Here is a 15,924-nt window from a genome sequence, read left to right as displayed (position 1 = left end):
TCTGTTTCATTATCTATCCTTTTCCTAATGGTTCCTAACATTGTTAGCTTTTTTTTCACTCTTGCAGCACATTAAGCAGATGTTTTCAAAGAACTATCCATGATCACTCTAAGATCTCTTTCTTGAGTGGTAACACTAATTTAGAGCCCATCATTTTGTATGTATAGTTGGGATAGTTTGCCAATGTACATTACTTTGCACATAGCAACATTAAATTTAATCTACCATTTTGTTGCCTAGTCACCCACTTCTGTGATCAGAATGAATAATTATCAAAAAGCACTTTATGAGCTACATATATGGTATTCACTGAGCAACAAAAAACAGCCATCTCGGAGGTGAAACAACTGCACTACAAGACAGTTTAAGACAATAAGCGAATAATGTTATGGCACCCAACCGAAATGGCAGAGACAATTTCAAGAAGGCAAAAATGTGTAATAAGAGTTCACACCCACACTTGTACAGAAATTCCAGTGGGATCTGTAATGAAGTTAACAGGATCTCAGTTTTACATCTGTAGCCTATAGGACTAACCTGCTTGCTTGTATATATATATCTTTTCTTATAGTTTAAGTATTTGATGTATCTATAGGTTTATAAATTTATATTAAAGAAAGTTTGGCTGTAATGCAAGAAACCTATATAACCTACGTAACTTCATATAGAGATCAGCTCCAAGATAACATATCTTCTCTCATAGCACCATGAGAGCCAGCAGCACAGTGCCCCATAAAGCCACACTGTGGTCTTGCTTTAGTACTGACAAAGAAGAGTGACACCTACTAAATTATTTGGAGTTCTCATCCAAGCAGGATGAGATTTTGTGACACCAGGATTTTGCTTATGTTGGCTTTCTCCTGGTGTCACAAAAGATTAAATTTGTCAGCAAGATGGCTGCTACCGGCAGTAAACTCAACAATGTAAATACACATTTAGTTTTAGATAAAATATACACTAAGTTTTAAGGAATACTATTTGCCAATATAACATTTCAGGGAAAAATATCTGGGGCAAAATGGGTGGAGACTCTTAAAAAAAACAAATAAACCTAGGACTTTTAGAAAAAGCTCACTTCTGAAACATGGGAGTATAAACTGAAGACCACCACCAAGTGCTCCATTGATGAGAATTTGAGAACCAATGGTTTGTGAAACTAGACATCTCTCTCTCAGTTTTGTTTTAATTAAGGAAGTTAAAGAACAGCTTTTGTCAAAAACATAAAGCATACTAACCAAGTCTGAGTCTAGGTGAAATGCTGTTGATAAATGCCCAGCATTGTATTGTTCCGCAGGACGACAATCCACTACAAAGAACCTTACTCCTTCCTGAAAGAAAAACATTTTACCTGTTGCGATTTACTAATTTAAAGTTTAAAATAATTACTGGGAAAGTCATACCATTCAAATGGATTTGTTATGCAATCTCTTTTTAGTAAGGACTCCTATGCTATAGGGATGGGTCTCCTGATATGACTTACTAGTTATCAAAAAACTATGTTCATTGTGGGAGCGCCCAGCTAAAGCAGTATAACACCACCAATAATGCCCCAACAGCGATCTTACATTAATATAGCAGTTTTCATTTCCAACAGACTCCAAGTGCTATATGACAATGAAATCATTTTACCCATCATTGGGAAGAAATGCAGCCCCTACTTAATAGCACATAACAATGCAGTCAGAACCAACATAAAATTAAAGCTAAGCATATGATTAAGTGCTTAGTTCAAAAGGGATAAACGTAAGCATATGTTCATTGCTTTACTGAATTGAGGCCAGAAAGCTGTTATTAAAAAGGCAGGTACCTTTTTAAAGACAAAACACTGGACTTACATCAAACTACAACATTATTCATGTATTATACTAAAATATTGACAGTAAAGTCTCTGCATGCTAGTATATTTGTCTTACAAACTATTGCACAAATTAACATTTCACAACCCAAGGCAGGATTCTTTTGTAGCAGTATTTTAGTCACAGGTAAAGAGTTGATCTTCCACTGAAATATTGTGTGTGCGCACTTGCGTGCAAGTGTGTGTTTTGTTTTTGTTTGTAAATCTGCATCCCTATTTAAGGAAATCAAATTAAGGGAATGTCACACTAGGCTCCTCACCTCCCATGAAAGGCCTGCTATGGGGGGTGGGGGGGAATCATTGCCCCTTGTAGTAAGGCTGCACTGTGGCCAGGAAATCCTTTATAAGGAAGCTAGAATCTCAAGGCACGAAATTATTTCTAAATCAGCAAACAGTAACTTGTATTTTCAGCTCCCAGAAAAGATTTCAGCTAGATGGGGAAATAAAAGATTTCTCCTCTCCTTTTGGAAAACAGTAATGTAGTACGTCTAGTTACAGACCCCTTGTTGCTGATTTGCTTGAAGAATCTCAGATACTGAAATTGCTAGACAGAGAGCTTGGCTCAAGTCTGTGTCGTCATCCTTGAGTCCCAACAAGCTGCTGCCAAAGAGACTGTGGTTGTTCTATTATGGTAAGACACAAAATACCTTTAACATTAATTGCAGTTATTATACTTCAAAAAAAAATCAGACTCCAATCTAAGATTGTTACTTCTACAATGTTACAGGTGTACATTGGACTTTATAGACAAGTTAAAAATAAGAGTCAGCCATATCTTGGTCACATGAGTTTTTCCATCAGAGAATTTCTGAAAACCATTAAAACAGCCAGACTTCCCTTACATTCAAATTTGTGAAAATAATCGTTTGACAGCCCTGTATGACTACGGTTGCGTCAACATGGTTAAAAAAACATTTTTTCATCTCAGCAAACAAAAGTTGGTGTTAAGGAAATCCTGCCCCTTTGATTATCCCCATTACTTGTCTACCACAAAACATTTGTACACCATGCTCAGAAGAAAGCACAAGTAAGCCAAAAGTAGTAAGTACCAGTTACAAGTTATTAGTTGCACTGGAGTCAGTGGGACTACTTTTGACAGTCGGAAGTGCAGAACTATCCCCTATACTAAGAGCCCTGTTTATCCTTCATCTCAATAGCATTTTCTGCTCACTTTCTCAAAATTACATCCAAGATTGCTATCCGATCCCTGCCAGAGAACTACTGTCTCAGTTTGGCCTGTCTGAATTGCTCAGTGTTCATAAAAATCACCAAGTTATAAAGTAATTTCCTCAACTGCTTGGCTATTACCTTTCTGAAAGAAGCTGGAGTTTTACTAGAATAATATTGTGCCAAAGAGAAAAGGTCTTCTATATCTTCTATATCCAAACTGGCTGGGGAAGTTTCTAGGAATCCTGTAACATGCAACATACGGAAATTAATACTTAAAACATTTTAAACAAAACATTGCATGTGGCCTTTTCAAACAGTAAAATATACTTTTTTTAATAGAGCACAACACAATTAATTTTTTCAACTAACTTGTTAATTTATCCTCTCATTCAGGAACATAGTTGTTTTGGAAGTTACATATTCAAAATATGTGGTATTTACCAGTACATTTGTGAATATAGTGGTGGCTTCCTAAGCTGCCTGTATTGTTGAGTGATGGGATGGGACTGCTAGTCAAATCTCATTAGTTACAGACGGGTGGAGCCAGAAAATGCAGGAAATATTTGTTATCCCCTTAAATGTTTCTGAACCTCAGAAACACACCACACACATGCATGTTATTTGCTAGATGTTTGAGCTTCAACTCAGAATTGCTCATGTTTCGTGGATTTCTATCTAAATTTAGAGTTTAATCCTCAATCAATACGTCATCTAGTAAAGAGAGCTCAGGAAGATCCAGGGAAAGCACCAAAAACTCTGAGTGACTACTGGACACTTATCCATCCATCACGATGAAAGGGCGCAACTCACCAGTGTATGCCAATATGGCAAATAACCCAAAACAACTTTATTGTGTATTACGGGATTTATTTAAAAAAAAAATAGATTTAATAGTTCATGGACCAGCATTTTCATTGACGTGAACCCAACTTTAGAAATATAATAGATGAAATCCCTACCCAAGGAGCCTACAGTCTAATTCATATAAATGAAGACAAGGGGGAAAGAACAAACACAAAAATGGGTGCATACAGCATCTAAGAGAAAGAGTTAGTGAGGGGACTGGATCATGAATAGAGAGGTTGTTTCAAGCACATGAAGAAAGGCATGCTGCCAAGTGTGGGTGAAGGAAAGGGAAACGCAAGAAAAGAATGGGTAGGATGCAAAAAGTGATGGGGGAACGAAGGAAGATATGAAAGCAGAATATGGGCAGAAACTGTGTTGCAATGCAGAGATTTGAAGGTGACAATCAGGAACACTATGAAAAGAAACAGCTAGTGAGGGGATTTGCTGAGGGAGTGATGGAATCAGACTGGCAAATGGGGAAGATTATTTTAGCAGCAGCATTACAAGAGCAGTACGTACTTATCATTTCTTCTCTGCTGTCTGATTCTTGTGTTAAAATAACATCTCTGAAAATAGTAGAAACACAAGCATGGATTAAGTCAGTAAAAATAAACACCAAATATGGACAAAGCTGTGAGACCAACGAATTCATATTAACAACTATGTACTCACTTTGCATTGACAAGGATGATTAACATTAAGAAATAAATAAAAAATGGATCTGCTTGTTGTAGGTATCCATCCCATATTGCCTGAGTGACTTCAGCTGAGCAGTAATATGAAAAGAGGCTTCCAAGCTGAAAAGTTGGGGAATAGCGTGAAAGAAAGCAAAGAGTCAGGAACAACTTTAGCAGGACTACAATATTGCTAACAGACAGACAAGCTAGCTAAAAGAAAAACATTGAAGTCACTTGAAATTGTACATCTGCACTGTGAATTGAAGGGTAATTCTACCCTTAAAAATTATTTTGAAAAAGTTGCATAGTGGGGATCCAGATGGTTTCTCTATTTTTACATATGCTCACTTCACAGCTGAAGTGTTCTTTTTTTTTTTTTTTTACTGCCAGCCCTGCAAACTCAACTTGGGATCTGAAAGTTGGGCTGGGCTTATTTCTGGCTCATATGCCTTCAGCAATACAGGTTTTGAAATTTAACTTAGTTAATAATTCTGATGAAGCGTAAGCCATAATAGAATTAATTCCCTACTGTTTTGTTGGCTCTGCAGGGCTAATCTTAACAAAAAGTAGTGACAGAACTTATTTTAGTCAGTAAAGCAAGCAGACATGACTTTGAATACACACTGTGAAACAGTGAATACACCTCTACCTCAATATAACGCTGTCCTCGGGAGCCAAAAAATCTTACCGCATTATAGGTGAAACCGCGTTATATTGAACTTGCTTTGATACACCGGTGTGCGCAGCCCCCCCCCGGAACACTGCTTTACCGTGTTATATCTGAATGTGTGTTATATCGGGTCGTGTCATATCGAGGTAGCAGTGTACTTATTAAAGTGGTGCCATTTTTACATGGCCACTTTTCACAGTTGAACCAGACCTTAAGTTAAAGAGGGTCACACATTAGTTTGGCAATGAGACACACCACCTAAGTTTTAAATCATTAGGCTGATAACTGAGTTACTATCTATCTGCCAGGAATGGAGTGTTTTATTACCATTATAAAAAAAATAATCTTTGGGCACACACACTTTTAAAAAATGCATGCTTTCCACTACACAGAAAGTGCAAAGCGGATGAAAGAACACAAGCTGTGAATTTCCTTCCATGCCGGACAACATTTGTAATGATACTTAACTGAACAGTGTAGTACTTGGCTGATTTAGGGGCTTGCTGAGCCTTCTGATGTGCTCCAGATGGGGGGATTGCTACAGTCATGGCTTTCAATAGCACTTCACCTACTTTTAAAAGCTATCTTGAGAGCGTTTAACACCTCCCAATTTGCTGTTGTAATAAGGGTCAGAAGGTTTGAACAATTTTCAGGTAAGCTCTGTTGAAAACGGTCTTTCTTTGAAGGACAATGGTGCACTGACAGATATAAATGATGTTTCTTACAAACTTTTGTGTGTTTGAATCCCCACTCCCAATCCCTCAAAATATAGTGACCTTAGAAAGAAAAGTCATCCTAGTTTAGCCTCTTAAAATAAAGTGAAAATCTAAGAGTAGCCTCTTAGCTAGTACTGCTACAAGTAGGATATTGAGGGCAACAACAATTCTGAAGGAGCCAAGGAAAAAACACTGAGCTAAAATGTGTTTTTCCCCCTAAAATTTGATTTTGACATCTTCTATATAAAAGTTACTGAAACATGCTTTCACTAGGGAGTAATATACTAGACAGACTACAGCCAAATCTGACTGCTGCTTTAGATGTTGACTGGCCAAAGCTAGATTTTATTTATTTGTGTGTATATATCAATATCATATTTTACCTGCTGCAGGTTAGTATTAAGTTGGTAGCAGCACAGAAAGCTCTAATTAAAAGAGGTGCTATTTCATACCCAGTTTTATAGCTTTTTATTCTTCTAGCTTGAAGTGAAGAACCTTTGAAAAACTTGGTAGAGCCCAAGAATACAAAAATAAATCCTAGCAGTCAGGGTGTATGTTTCATGGTTTACCACCAGTGTCTTTACTATATATACATTTTACAGACTTCTCTTGCAAAATATAATTTAAGAAAATTGTCCCAGAAACAAAGTTTTGGATTTCCTACACTACTATCGAGTTTGATCTTGCAGTCTTTTGATGCACATTCACGCTGACTTCAATATGATGTGTGACTACAAAACAAGTGCCAGGTCATATTAATTAGCAAATTAAAGGTGGTGGGGGGGAGGCCAATTCTTTAAGAGACAGTGATACACAGTCTTAGGCTGCAATCCTGTAAAGAATTATCTTAGTATTAGCTCTGTCAATTCAAATATTTTAGTTAAGTGAGGGAGGAATTTAAAAAAAACAGACAACAATAACTTGAATTTATAAACGGAGTTAGCCCTTAATTCTAATCCATAATCTCTGAACTGATGTGCAGATGCAAAACAACTGAATACTTGGGGAAGTAGTATGCAGTACTATTTAACCGCCTCTTGGAAGTAGCAGTCAATTCAGACATTGCCACTCATACTTAATATGAACACTTCCAATCCCTAGTATCAATAGCTTAGGTTTTATTTCTACAGTAAGGATCTAATGTTCACAAGATTCCACCTTCTATTTGGAATGGAATGGCTAGAGACTATAAAAGTGACATACTAAAAAAAAAACAAAAAACAAAAACAAAAAAACACACACACACCTTTGTGTTCTTCCTCTATTTCAGAACACTTGGGAAGTGATTAAAAAAAAAAAACACCTCCAAATTCCTTTTGCATCACTACTCCATAGCTCAGCAGTTTGTACTTAAAGTTTCTACAGAAATTTATTTTTCATTATGTTTCCCTACTTTCACTTTATTACCCAGTTGAGTGCATACGAATCCGGTGTTATCTTCTTAGTATCAAGAAAGGAGCAGAGTTCAGGCTCATGATACTGGAGGAGAAGCCTAAATAGATGAAATGGTCTCCCCTTCTGGAAACAATCCCTAAAAAGCAAGTAGCAAGACAATGTTTATGAAAACACCCTAATACTCCAGTCATTAGGCTTATATTGGCAATTCTTAGCTAAGAAGAAAATATAACTTCATGTGTCTTAAGAGGAAACATGTAATCCCTTCACTCATACAAGTGGCCACATCAAAGCTGATCAGATGGTGTGGAGAATTAACAAATACTTAACAATTTTTAACAATTTAAGCCATCACATTTAAATATCAAAATAAAGTTTAAACATTCTTTTGTGAAAGGCACTTTGGGAAGGAGCGTGCCTCAATCTAAACAGAGAAAATTGTTAACTATTCTAATAGAACTGATCAAAGTGATTTTAAAACAGCTCCATGTACACCTGAATAAAAATTTTTACATTAAGCAACTAGTGGGGAGGGAAGAGAGGCAAATCATGGTATGGAGTAGGACAAAATAAATTTGGAAGACCATAAAGACAGATCTTTCTGCTAAGTTAAGTCCACTCAATACACAGCTCTCCCAATCAATGTAGTTCACTTGAGTCTCTCTATGTGGGCAATTCTATTACTGTATGTTGAAGTTTCAAGTGAAACATTCCACTAATTTAATGTGTTATTTTAGTTATTAAAATATTTCTGCTTTCCCATTCAGTTAACAGTGTAATGGTAACAAACTGAAGACATTCCATTGTCTTATTTTTTGCGTAACAATTTAGTCTCAAAAATTAAATTTCAATCTGAATGGTTAATAGAAGAGTTCAAGTCCCTCACACTTTACCAGCTACCAATATTCAAAATGGACTCAAAACTCTTTTAGAATTTAGAGAATTAGTTTCTCTGAGTTTCAGCTTACAATGATTGTAATAAAACCTCCATTTCAGACATAGTAGGATTTTTCTTAAATTGCTCTGCTGAATAAATTGCTCCCTACTACTTACCAGCTCAATCAATCCTGTAGTGGCCTGTCCAGATGTCTAGTTCAGGGGTTCTCAAACTGGGGGTCGGGATCCCACAGGGGGTCACAAGGTTATTACATGAGGGGGTTGTGAGCTGTCAACCTCCACCCCAAATCCCGCTTTGCCTCCAGCATTTATAATAGTGTTAAATATATAAAAAGTATTTTTAATTTATAAGGGGGGGTCACACTCAGAGGTTTGCTATGTGAAAGGGGTCACCAGTACAAAAGTTTGAGAACCACTGCTCTAATTGAAATGCAACTCTCTGCCTCTCAAGAGCAGCGAGTTCAAATACCTACCTCCTCACTCACTAGAGGGGTGAAAAGGCAGAATGATACAAAAAGAAAAAAAAAAGTGTTTGAGATGCTGATTTAAGTATCACTCTCTAGCCAAAGAAAGAAAAGAGTTGACCACCTGAAGAATAATCTGTTTTTCACCCCTCACTAGAGGGAATGTTGCCATGAGAAAACAGAATTCTCAACCTAACACCTGCCCGCATTAGCAAATGAGGATGGGAAATCCTGTAGACTCTACTATCAACCATTCACCAACTTTCTAGGTTGTTTATCACTATTTCAGATCATATACTAAAACACATTTTGTGTTAATTCCTATCTTTGCATGATGTGATAAATGTGTGCTCATTTGTTTTCATTTTCTCCTGGTGAGGGGTAAAGAAATAACCCTTTATTAAAAACAGATATGTCAATATTAATGGCTTGACATTTTCATGTAAGCAGTTAATTTACTCTGTCCAGCTAATATGAATCATTATTATTCTACAGGCAAAGGAGGGAAATATAGCTAGCTGTGGGGAGAAGAGAACTTCCTTATTATTACAATAAATAAATAAACTTTTGAGAACAGGTATCACATGTAGCAAAGGTTTGAAAATCATTCTCTCTTTAAGAACAATTCTATTAATTTTATACATTGTGTCTTCCTTCCCTTGATTTGTTAAATAAGCTGTTTTCAAGAGAAACTGGCTATAGTTTAACAGTTCATCTGCTCTTTCTGCACATACCCCTACCTTATGTCAATGTTCTGTTAAAGCAAAACAACCTGCCTACAATTATGATTTCAGGTAAGTATCAGCAACAGGTAAATTATTAACAAGAAATCCTGCTTTCTTTAAGTTGCTTTTTTTTGGGGGGGGGGGGGGGGGGAAAGGAGAGAGTATAAGGATAGTCCTATGGTTAAGGCACTGGACTTGAACACAAAAGATCTGGGTTCCATTCCCAACTGCTACAGGACTGTCTGTGAAATGTTGGCCAAATTATTTAAATCTCTTCATTTCTCATTTGTAAAATGGGGATAATACTTCCTCTCACACCCTTTGTCTCATCTAGACTAAGATCTTTGAGCAGAGACTGTCCATTAGTATGTATATGTACAGCACTTTGCACATTTGGAGTCTACAGGCACTACTGTAGTACAAGTAATATTAATTTTAATAGGAGGGAGTAAAATGTAGTGGTTAAAACAGCAGGTGCTGCTTCAGGATTTTTGAGTTTTATTTCCAAATTGATGATTACCTACTGTGCAGCTTGGGAAATCAGACCTTTCTGTGCCTCAGTTTACCCACCCATAACATGGGGACAATAGTATCTACCTCCTTTATGGTGATGTTGAGAAACTTAGTGTTTGTGAAATGTTTTGAAGTCACTGAAAGGCAGGCATCATAGATATGCAAAATGCTAATAAGGGAAGAGAAAGTTTATCTTACAGAACATATAGGCAGAACAGTTTCTAAACAAGTATTTCCGATATTGCATGAGGTGATAATGTGTTTTTTAACAGGTTTAAGGAACGTGTGCCAGTTACACGTGAATTAGTTATATCATGAAAATTTCGATAGTCATTTTCTGGAATCGTATCTAACATGTCTGTAGCATTTAATTAGTTACATTTTCATGTACACCTCCAATTTTACAATAATCCGAGGGAATGTGGCAGTTTTGCTACAAACGATGCTACTCCTTTATTACTGCAGAAATTTCTATACCATTTGCCAAAACCACCATAATGTATCTTTTAAGAAACTAGTTATGAAAAATTTACACATTCGATGCCAGCAACAGTAGTTCGTTTTCTCTCTCACACACACATTTTACCTAGGAATGTACTTGTTCATAATAGCATAAAAGCAGTTGTATAAATCACTACGTGGAATTCGAAGATGCACCAGTGGCTTCAGTAGATGTATCCAACCGAGGCAGGAATTGTATTTAACATTACGCGATTTACAATAAAAGGTAGTAACGGACTCAATATCCAAAAGTAATACTGACTTCTCCTCTTCTGGCACTGACAGCTGTTCTGGAAATAGAAAAGTATAACAAATACTTCAGAGACAGTTATGGAATAGTTTCATATCGCAGTTACACTCACATACAGAACTGTAACTGACTGCAGATACAGTAGTTTGAATTAGGTTTTTAAGTGATGGTGTGAAAACAGGTTTTAAGTAGTGCTGTCAAGCGATTAAAAAAATTAATCACGATTAATCACACTGTTAAACAATAATAGAATATCATTTATTTAAATATTTTTGGACGTTTTCTACATTTTCAAATATATTTATTTCAATTACAACACAGAATATGAAGTGTACAGTACTCACTTTATTTTTGATTACAAATATTTGCACTGTAAAATACAAAAGAAATAGGTGAATTGAAAAATACTAACAAGTACTGTAGTGCAATTTCTTTATCATGCAAGTTGAACTTACAAAATGTAGAATTATGTACAAAAAATAACTGCATTCAAACATAAAACAATGTAAAACTTTAGAGCCTACAAGTCCAATAAGTCCTACTTCTTGTTCACCCAATTGCTCAGACAAACAAGTTTGTTTACATTTGCAGGAGTTAATGCTGCCCACTTCTTGTTTACAACGTAACCTGAAAGTGAGAACAGGCGTTTGCATGGCACCGTTGTAGCTAGTGTCACAAGATATTTACATGCCAGATGCATTAAAGATTCATATGGCCCTTCATGCTTCAACCACCATTCCAGGGGACATGCTGATGACAGGTTCTGCTTGATAACCATCCAAAACAGTGTAGACCGACATGTTCATTTTCATCATCATGAGTTGTCAGATGCTACCAGCAGAAGGTTGATTTTCTTTTTTGGTGGTTCAGGTGCTATAGTTTCCGCATCAGAGTGTTGCTCTTGTAAGACTTCTGAAAGCATGCTCCACACCTCATCCCTTGCAGATTTTGGGAGGCACTTCAGATTCTTAAATCTTGGGTCGAGTGCTGTAGCTATCTTTAGAAATTTCACATTGGTATCTTTGCATTTTGTCAAATTTGCAGAGAAAGTGTTCTTAAAACAAACAACATGTGCTGGGTCATTGTCTGAGACTACTATAACATGAAATATATGGCAGAATGCGGGTAAAACAGATCAGGAGACATACAATTCTCCCCCAAGGAGTTCAGTCACAAATTTAATTAACGCATTATTTTTTTAACAAGCGTCATAGGCATGGAAGCATGTCCTCTGGAACGATGGCCGAAGCATGAAGAGGCATACGAATCTTTAGTGCATCTGCACATAAATATCTTGTGACGCCGGCTACAACAGTGCCATGTGAATGCCTGTTCTCATTTTCAGGTGACACTGTAATTAAGAAGTGGGCAGCATTATCTCCCGTAAATGTAAACAAACTTATTTCTTTAATGATTGGCTGAAGAAGAAGTAGGACTGAGTGGACTTATAGACTCTAAAGTTTTATGCTGTTTTGTTTTTGAGTGCAGTTATGTAACAAAAACCCTATATTTGTAAGATGCGTTTTCATGATAAAGAGATTGCACTTCAGTACTTGTATGAGGTGAATTGAAAAAACTATTTCTTTTATCATTTTTACAGTGCAAATATTTGTAATAAAAATATAAAGTGAGCACTGTACATTTTGAATTCTGTGCTGTAACTGAAATAGACATTTGAAAATGTAGAAAACATCCAAAATATTTAATAAATTTCAGTTGGTATTCTATTGTTTAACAGTGCGGTTAATGGCGATTAATTTTTTTGAGTTAATTGTGTGAGTTAACTGTGATTAATCGACAGCCCTAGTTTTAAGAAAAAGGTATTGGCCTAAATGTTCAAAGCAAGCTGGGATATCACAATGAAGTGGGAACAGATGAGACTGGATTTTCTAGCCTACATGAAACAAAGAGATAGATTGAAAATGTGCTAAATGCCCCTCTTTTATTCCAATTTGGAGCACTCAGCACATAACACAGTCTCCCCAGCTCCAAAGTCAAAAGGGACTTTTAATTCAACAGACTAATCCATAATGCATATCTCCAATTCCTCAAAAACCCACTTACATACAAAACACGAATTCTGATCTCAGACAGATTAAAATATCAGAGCAGGTCTTCTGATGGCAAAATCAGAGAGTTGTCGTACACAAAATACACATCTCTGCTGTAGAGGTGCAAGCTATGCTTTGGCTACCAGGGACTGGGAAATGAGGGGTGGTGGCAGACAGAGGGAAAAGACTTGCAGACAAATCAGGCTGACAAGCACAGTTTGCATCTCCATGCTGCAGCACGTTTTTATACTTGAAAAGTCTGCCTGGTGAACCACAAGAGGAGATCCACTCTGACAATCCTTAGGAGGTTAGTCAGGGCAGGACTCACTGACAAACCTTACTGGTCACAAGCAGCATGGGAAGGAGAGAGAGAGGGGTATAATTGGAGTGGGAGAAAGAACATAGGTTAATGCAGAGGTTCTCAACCTGGGGGTCGGGACCCCTCAGGGGGTCACAAGGTTCATACATGGGGGGGGTGGTCGCGAGCTGTCAGCCTCCATCCCAAACCCCGCTTTGCCGCCAGCATTTATAATGGTGTTAAATACACCTCTACCCCTGTCATAACTATAAAGGGAAGGGTAACAGCCCTCCTGTGTACAATACTATAAAATCCCTCCTGGCCAGAGACTCCAAAATCCTTTTACCTGTAAAGGGTTAAGAAGCTCAGGTAACCTGGCTGGCATCTGACCCAAAGGACCAATAAGGGGACAAGATACTTTCAAATCTTGGTGGGGGAAAGACTTTTGTTTGTGCTCTTTGTTTTGGTAGAGTTCGCTCTTGGGACTAAGAGGGACCAGACATCAATCCAGGCTCTCCAAATCTTTCTGAACAAGTCTCTCATATTTCAAACTTGTAAGTACAGCCAGGCAAGGCGTGGCAGTTTTATCTTTGTTTTCTCAACTTGTAAATGTACCTTTTACTAGGGTGTTTACCTCTGTTTGCTGTAACTTTGAACCTAAGGCTAGAGGGGGGTCCTCTGGGCTCTTTTAAGTTTGATTACCCTGTAAAGTTATTTTCCATCCTGATTTTACAGAGATGATTTTTACCTTTTTCTTTAATTAAAAGCCTTCTTTTTAAGAACCTGATTGATTTTTCCTTGTTTTTAGATCCAAGGGGGTTGGATCTTGACCCACCAGGAGTTGGTGGGAGAAAGGAGGGGGGGATGGTTGATTTCTCCTTGTTTTAAGATCCAAGGGGTTTGGATCTGTATTCACCAGGGAATTGGTGAAGAGTCTCTCAAGGCTACCCAGGGAAGGGAATTAGCACATTGGGAGTGGTGGCAGAGAACCAGATCTAAGCTGGTAGTTAAGCTTAGAAGTTTTCATGCAGGCCCCCACATCTGTACCCTAAAGTTCAGAGTGGGGAAGGAGCCTTGACAACCCCGATATAACGCGACCCGATATAACACGAATTCTGATATAACGCGGTTAAAGCAGCGCTCCGGAGAGCGAGGCTGCACGCTCCGGCGGATCAAAGCAAGTTCAATATAACGCGGTTTCACCTGTAACGCGGTAAGTTTTTTTTGGCTCCCCAGGACAGCGTTATATCGGGGTAGAGGTGTATATAAAAAAGTGCTTTTAATTTATGGGGGGGGGGTCGCACTCAGAGGCTTGCTATGTGAAAGGGGTCACCAGTACAAACATTTGAAAACCACTGGGTTAATGAGTGAGCTAGCTGTCTGTTAAACCAGTTTGCATTCAGAATAGCCAGCCCATAAATGCAAATGCCAGGTTAAGTAGCAGAGTTTGGGATGGATACAGACCATGGTTGAGGAACAAGAAAGCATATAGGCTGGAAGCCACTTGACTAGCCTGTGTTACTACCTTCCCAAAGGCCTAGGTGATGGTGGTGTACACAAAAAGCACAGCTGTTAAATCAGGTAGGCAAGCTGGCAGCACTGGAAAAGGGATGTAACTGGCAGACTTTGACAGTTCTATCCAGGGTGGATTGATTTAAAAACACTACTTTTAATCATGACTCAAAATCCTTGATTTTCACTTACTGATTTAAATTATCAGTTTTAATCATGTTTTCCCAATTATACTTTTTAGGTATTTTCCTAAAGAGAGGTTAATTCTTGCTAGTTGATATAACCATTAAAACATATTGATTTGATTATTTACAACTAAATAAAGCTTTTAAACTAGATATGGTAATTTTTGCTAACCAGGAGGGATATACTATAACTATTCCCATTTATTTCAGCAAATACGTAGCTTAGCATATTTATTCAGATTTCTACGTTTTCATTGTTAGAAAATGTATTTCTTATTTACAAGGTAATTAATTTTTATTCACGATTTGTGTCAAGTTGCTTTTGAATGGAAATTCAAATTCAATTAAAAATGTGCAAAACTAGCATTTTAAAATATTTTTATTGAACATTACCTGAAGTGAGTTGCATACATAAATTGAAAAAGTATTTTTGCAAAGCTCTCCTGTAGAGACTGAAAGTATTGACATTTGGAAAAAAACCAGCATTCACTCCACTGTGAAGAGTGAAAATGATACTTAATGAAGAACTTGACATCAAGACCTATTTATAAAGCTTGACCTCTAAATTAAATGTTTTTACACTTATTCTGTGTAAAAAAGCAGCCTTTAATTCAACATTTACAATTTATAAAAAGAGTTCATTGATTCAGTATATTTTTCTTTTTAATTATTTTACTTGCTTATAGTAAGTCTAGATCTTAACATAGGTTGCCACAAAGAAAAGTAAACTTTTCAACAGGCTTATTTTATTAAAGAAAAAATGTGACTAAAAATCCAATTTAAATAAAAATCTGATTTTTACTTTAAAAAGATTTTTCACACATACCCTTCCTCTTCCCCCCATCCTGGTTCAGTCATCTCTCTTTATGCAGCTGAATTGGGTAATGACAAAAAAACGGGGAATGACTGACTGTGTTTAATTAAAAAATTTGAAAGGCAGCCTATACTTAAGATGTTATAAATGTGTCCAGATGAAGTTTGTGGTGACTAGTTATTTTGCCACAGGGACCCCACGACCCATAACTGATGGTAAAAATTATCTACAAAGGAAGCATTTAAAAAGGGTTCCTTTGCAAAAGTTAATATTTTTTATAATATATAAAAGAAAATGCAAGTGTCATCCAAAGAGTTGTATAAATGTGCAGACGAAATACCTTCACTAAAGTGTGAAATAGAGGATTTTAATCCTGCTTTAAATG

General features: G+C 37.0%; 1 protein-coding gene across 2 annotated transcripts in view; it reads right to left on the bottom strand.

The window, feature by feature from the left end:
• Positions 1-15,924, bottom strand: part of TBC1D23 (TBC1 domain family member 23) — a 48,634-nt gene that overhangs the window by 17,660 nt on the left and 15,050 nt on the right. For both annotated transcript variants that reach the window (XM_034790022.1, XM_034790031.1), the window contains exons 4-10: positions 10,515-10,719; positions 7,342-7,465; positions 4,544-4,668; positions 4,391-4,437; positions 3,164-3,267; positions 2,356-2,478; positions 1,236-1,328 (exon numbers count right to left, since the gene is read on the bottom strand). In XM_034790022.1, the coding sequence (XP_034645913.1) occupies positions 1,236-1,328; positions 2,356-2,478; positions 3,164-3,267; positions 4,391-4,437; positions 4,544-4,668; positions 7,342-7,465; positions 10,515-10,719 (821 nt within the window). The remainder of the gene's footprint in view (positions 1-1,235; positions 1,329-2,355; positions 2,479-3,163; positions 3,268-4,390; positions 4,438-4,543; positions 4,669-7,341; positions 7,466-10,514; positions 10,720-15,924) is intronic.

Source organism: Trachemys scripta, chromosome 1, assembly GCF_013100865.1.
Source record: "Trachemys scripta elegans isolate TJP31775 chromosome 1, CAS_Tse_1.0, whole genome shotgun sequence".
Taxonomy (NCBI): domain Eukaryota; kingdom Metazoa; phylum Chordata; order Testudines; family Emydidae; genus Trachemys; species Trachemys scripta.
The sequence above is the reverse complement of the archived record's forward strand: the minus strand, read 5'-3'. Positions and strand labels throughout refer to the sequence as shown.